Source organism: Pygoscelis adeliae, unplaced genomic scaffold (assembly GCF_000699105.1).
Source record: "Pygoscelis adeliae isolate BGI_AS28 unplaced genomic scaffold, ASM69910v1 Scaffold11, whole genome shotgun sequence".
In the NCBI taxonomy this organism is placed as follows: domain Eukaryota; kingdom Metazoa; phylum Chordata; class Aves; order Sphenisciformes; family Spheniscidae; genus Pygoscelis; species Pygoscelis adeliae.
In genome coordinates this window covers 183153-188983 of record NW_008824059.1, presented here as the reverse complement: position 1 = coordinate 188983, position 5831 = coordinate 183153, and the positions used below count along the sequence as shown (strand labels likewise).

The 5831-nt window shown below is 55.5% G+C and overlaps 1 protein-coding gene across 1 annotated transcript in view; it reads left to right on the top strand.

Annotated features, from left to right (window-relative positions):
* The window catches only part of NTN1 (netrin 1), a 51385-nt gene that overhangs the window by 40697 nt on the left and 4857 nt on the right, over window positions 1-5831 (top strand). The window contains exon 5 of the mRNA XM_009334065.1: window positions 729-803. Within this exon, the coding sequence (XP_009332340.1) occupies window positions 729-803 (75 nt within the window). The remainder of the gene's footprint in view (window positions 1-728; window positions 804-5831) is intronic.

Genomic DNA, 5831 nt, shown 5'->3' with positions numbered 1-5831 from the left:
CGGGCCAGGGGCCAGCTCCCCCCCGGCCGCCCGGGCCCGCGGCCCGGCTCCAGCCCTGCCAGCCCCGGCAGAGCTGCCAGGCTGCCGTGCCAGCGTTCCCGCCTGCCCGCCGCACCGAGCAAAGCCAGCGTGTCCCAGCAGTGGGGGCCCATTAGAAATGAAATGTTCCTACTGGGGTATTTTATTTGCACACTTCAGTAGAGTGGACACCAAAAGGCTTTGCTAATGCTTCATGGGCTGCTAATTTCCTCTCTGACCTGCATTGTCGGAGGGTGACCCCAGCCCGAATCTCTCGGCAATGAATGCCAAAGGCTGACACTGGCCCGGGTTAGGGGTGACAATGGGGCCTCTGTGGGCTCCGGGCAGGCTCCAGTTGGGAGCTGGAGAACAGGGGGAATTTGTGTGGCTCTCAAAAGCTCTGGGTGGCACAATAAGGGAGGCCCCGGGGTCTCCCAGGAAGACAGAGGCGGCCCAGGGAAGCCGGGCTGGGGGAGGCGGGCAGGAGGATGGTTTCCTTTGTGAAAAGCTTTCTTTAGAAAGGAAGGTTTTTCTGAATGCCCCCTTAGACGACCCAATCGGGGCCTGGCAGATGGATATCACAGGCACGCTGCTTATTCATGGCAGGCTGCAGCTTTGAGCCGTCCCCCCCCTTCCCCCAGCCTTTTATTCATTTTAAGGCTAATTTGTTTTGTTAATGTTTTCTTGCCCTCCCCCTCTCTCCCGTGCAGATTGTGACTCATACTGCAAAGCCTCCAAGGGGAAACTGAAGATCAACATGAAGAAGTACTGTAAGAAAGACTATGGTGAGTCGCCCCTCTCGGCCGACGCTTCCCAGGGACGAGTAGTTGCAAAGGGATGCGGAGCAGGAGCATCTCCCTCCCAGGGTGCCCCCAAGCCCACTGAGCCCAGGGGCAGGTTGCCAGCTGGGTCTCAACCCTGCCGGGGCCAGGCAGCCTGGTTCTGCTCCTTGGCAACTGCCCGTGCTGGGGTGTACACCAGGCAATTTGGGGTATGGCTTTTGCCGGGTTTGGAGATGAAGCCCTGCGGAGAGATGCTTGATGAAGCAGCGATGCAATGTGTTCCTTGGAAAAAAAAAAGTCCCCCTGCAGATGCTGAGACAACCCCCAAATCAGGGTCCATAGTGTCTTCATCCCAAGGTGTCTTCTGGGTTACGATGACACCGTGTCCTGTCTTTTCTCGCTGTGTTGTTACGTGCAGCGGCTTTTAAAAATTGTGCTTTGCTGTGGGGACAAGCAGCAGGCAGCTCCCCGTCATCCAGATCCATCCCCACTGTAATTCCCAGGCAAGTTCAGAGGGTGGTGCAGCCCCGGGACAGGCCAGGGAAGCTGTGGGATCCCCCTCCTTCCTGGTACTTGAGGTCCTGAGCATCCTTCCACAGCTCCGGCTAGGAGCAGCGGCTTGGAGCAGGCACGTCCCGAGCTCCCGCCCCACCTCTCTGCTGCTGGGATTATTTTTAATGTGAGTCCATTCCCAACATGGTCACCAGTGGGTTCATAGAGGAGGTGGCCAGGGTGCCCCCGGGAGGGGATTTTCTTCAGGCCACACCAAGAAACCCCTCGAAGCCCTTCCTGGGGCTCAGCAGCCCCTCTCCGCCCCGGCTTGGCCATCGCCTTGCCGGCACCGAGCCACCCCAGCATGGGCAGGTGGGGAGGGGTGGCTCCGCTGTGGTCCCACCTGCCCGGAGGATCGCCCTCCTTTGCCAGCCATGCCAACGCTGCTGGGATGAGCTGAGCATTGGGAACGGGACCGACCTGGAAAGATCAGGTAAAGCTGGTTAAATACAGGCGCTCTGTGCTGGGTGATGTGTAGAAACAGTGCTAAGCATACGTAGGGGCTGGAAATTATATCACCCCCACAAAGACTGTAGTGGGGGAAGCAAAGTGTCTGCAGGGGGGGGCCAAACGTGAGCCTTCGGGTTTGACCCAGGGATGGGGAGCAGTCTGTGCACGAGTGAGCCTGGCTTTGAGCTGAGCCTTCAAACGTGTGAACAACCAGGGAATTATGAGGCGCTGCAGGGCAGGGTTTAGCATCCACCGGGGCTGCGATTGCCCCAGTGTCTGCCAGCCCTTCCCCTCCACGGCAGAGGAATATATAATATATATGTATATGCATGCATATATATATGTGTGTGTGTATATATATATTCACCAAATTACCCAGGAAAAAAACAACCCATCCCATCTGCATCAAAGCATCCAGAGGTGGTGATACCTCCTCCCTCCTTCAAACACACTCACAGCAGCAGCTCAGCGTGTCTGGGAAGTGTTTGTGAGAGCAGAACAAATTCCCATTTAACAGCTCTTCGCAGGACAAGGCGCTTCCCAGCAGGGCCATCCGAGGGATGCTCCACGCTGGCTTTGTGCTCCGGCACCTCCCCATGAGTCCAGGGGAAGGAAGAGGGCTCAGAGGCAAATGTTTTATTTGCATTCCCATTTATTCTTCCATTAACCACATGGCAAAATGGTTGCGGAGAGCATCCCTCGGCAAGGAAGAGCTGCCAAGGCCGGGGCCATGCTCGCGGTATGCATCCAGCGAGGCTGCACTGAGGTCTGGCCATGCTCATAGCAGCTGCCGGAGGTTCATCAGATGTTGGGAAGGTCCAAAAAATGCCTTTCCCATTAGAGAAAAGGGTTAAATTACACATGAGAAAGTCACTGCTAGAACATGGGATTATTAAAGACAGGAGTGGGGCTGATCACCAAGCTACTAAGGCCATTGGGTTTCTTGTGGGTGGATTCTCTGCTGGCTAATAAGGTACAAATGTGTTTCCTACATGTGGCACGTGCATCCCTTCATTTTCCCACCTGACTTCTCCAGCTTCTCCTACGGGCTGAGCATACGCTGGAGCATTTGCTCTCTGAAGAGGGGAGAAAACAGCCATTTGATTGCAGAAAACTTGTACGTGTCGTGATCCAAATTGGCCCCGGGGGTTCGGAGGGTGGTAGGGAGGAAAAGAAGGCACGTGCATCTGCCTCGAAGCATGTTTCCCAGCCGAGCAGCGTTATCTTTCCCTGCGGCTCTCGGGGCAAGGGCTGTGATGTTTCAGTGGCAGCAGCGCTTGGGCTTTGCTTGAGGGGTGGCCCCAGTGTGGTTCCGCTCCTTGGCTTGTCCAGTCTCGTCAGGGGGATGTTTCTTGGGGGTTCGGGTGAAAGCTCACGCTTGGTTTTGTTTGAAGCTGTAATGTGGGCTCGCAGGCTTCAACAGCCCCTGGGGAGGTGAGGGCAGCTCAAGAGCTGTCTCGGACAGGAGAAAACCCCGGAGCAATGAATAGGGGTGCTGGAAAGAGCTTTTGTTGTCTCTTTTATCACACAGCATCACTTCCACAAAAGCACAGGTGAGCCAAAGCCGCTTGATAGGGCTGGTTTGGGGCGAGCGGGCGCAGGCTGTCCCAGCGCGGGAACCGGGGCACTCCCCCCCGAGCCCTTCTGGCCCTGGAGGAGTCCCCAGCCAGCCCCACGGCCCCAGCCAGCTCCGTAGCCGCTGCAAATTTGCCTTTTTAAGGGCAAACCAGCCTGGAGAGGCAGCAGGGTAAGCCATGCCGCAGCACAGCCTGGCTGTGCCGGGGCAGCCCACGCTTTCCACAGGGCCAGGGAGGGAAGAAAGGGTTGAAAAGGTGCAGGGAGGGATAATAAAGACTTTGGGACTGACACCCCAGCAGGAAGCCAATTAGGAGACTCTTTTCCTCACCGTTACACCAGCATCGCTGGGCTGAATGTCCTAAAAGGCCCTAATTAGCTTGAACAGAGTTACTTCTCCCGCGGGTTCAATCGGGAAGCTATCATCCGCCCCGCGCTCCTCAATGGGGCTTTTTAGCTCCCCGTTTCATTCAGCGATTCAAAGGGGATATTTTCCCTTATTTATTTTTCTTATCTGTTTGTTTTTGTTGGGTTTCTGGTTTTTTTTTCTTTTTATTTTAAATTGGGCTCTTTCGCGCGAGATGGGTTTTGGTGCAAATATTTGGAGTGAAACAGGGCGTGGGGAGGGCAGGCTGGGAGATGCTGGGGGGCGGGGGCAGGCAAGAACAGAAGCAGAAAAGCTTTTTCTGGGTTTGTTTTGGCTGCCTGGTGGAGCGCAGGGGTCGCTCGGCTCCCAGAAAACTGGGGGTAGAGGAGGGGGGGTTTGCTGGATTTGGGGCAGTTAAAATTAGGCTGGGGAAGTGGGGGGATCCTACTGAGCCCTGCTGTGGATGGAGATTCCCCCACAGCCCAAAAGGAGAGGGGATTCTTTTATTAGAGCAGGTGATGCTGCTCCAGATGATTCGGGAGCATCCCTCACTTGCTCGGGTGCCGCCATTTCAGCCCGATCTTTGGGGCTTTTCCCTCTGTCTGTGTGTTGTGGTTAATCCAAGCGGCTGCGGTAAAAGAAACCCAGTGCTTTTTAACCCCCATCTTTCCCCCGGACCCTGGGGCCCGATCCTGCACAGACGATGCCGGAGCTGGGTACTGGCACTGTGGCCCCAGCTGTTGCCCCCATGCCCTCCCCATGGCCCTGTTGCAGCACTGGGGAGGGGATGGGAGCGAGGAGCCGGATCCTCATCTGAAAGGTGAGATCATCTGCTCACTTTGCCCTTTCTTGGAAAAAAAAATAAAAAAAAAATATCCTTCCTTTCGCGGAGACTTCACTTAGTCACCCCCTTTGTCGAGAGGAGCTTGGCAGGGGCCAGTGGAAAAAAGCAAAATGTGTTTTCAAAAGGCAGCTTGAAAAAAGAGGGGGGGGAGAAAAAACCCTGAATCCACAGAAAAACCCAAGGCCAGGGGGAGAAGCACCGTCCCCGGCTCATCCCCGGCTCACAGCCCCTCTCCACAGCCCTTGAAGGTGGAGAAATCCCGTTCCTGGAGCGGGGAAGCGCTGGGCAATCCCTGCCCATAACCAGGTCCCGAGGGAGCAAGCTGGGGCAGCGAGGGGTCCCCCAGCACCGGAGGGAGGGACCGTGCCCGGCCAGGGCGCACCCAGGCTGGCCGGGATTAGCGGTCATAAATCTCCAATATTAAACCGGTAGGAAATTGGCAACCGGAGGCGGGCAAAGCCACCGCCAAATAAATTAGAAAAAAAAAGGGGGGGAGGGGGAACAATCCCATTTTAACCCTTTGCTCCAGCAAAGAGCCAGCCCTTTCCATTCCCAAACCCGAATGGTGTCGGGATCACCTTTTGCTGCCAAGTTGGAGTAAAATCCACACGGGCTCCACGCTCTTTGTGCGGCGAGAAGAGACCCAAGCCTTCGGAGAGCCCCAGCTCAGGCTGGGAGACCTGCACCCCCAACCGCTGTCCCAAGCACCCATTTCCATCAGTATTAAAGACCCTCTTGTCTCTCCCAGCAAAATACCCTGCTCCCACTGCCACCCCCATAGTCCCGTGGGACCTTTCCCCGGGGCCAGCGCAGCGACGCTCCCCATCACTGGAAGCTCCACAAAGCTCCAGCTCCCAGAGTCACGTTACTGCATTGGATGTGTAGATTTGCCCATGTAGCCCAGCCCCAGGTCAGCTTTGGCAGGGGAAAGCTTGAAGTCAGGAGATTTATCACAAACCCCAAAAGTAAATAAAAAAAAAAAAAACAAAAAGAAAAAAATTTTTTTCCAGCCTCACTCTTTTCATGGCAATCTCATGATTTTTGGGCCCCTGACTCACGGTCTCTGAATGCTGCGAGGCGCTGCTTTTATTTAAGCCTTTACGTGGCTGCCCTCAAACATGTTGTTTCGAGGGTTTGGGGTTGGTTTTTGTTTTTATTAACATCAAATCATCCACCCCTCTGCTTTCATCTGTAACATCAAGTCTTCAGGTCTTTCTTGTGGCTGGGGGCTCCCGGCCGCCCC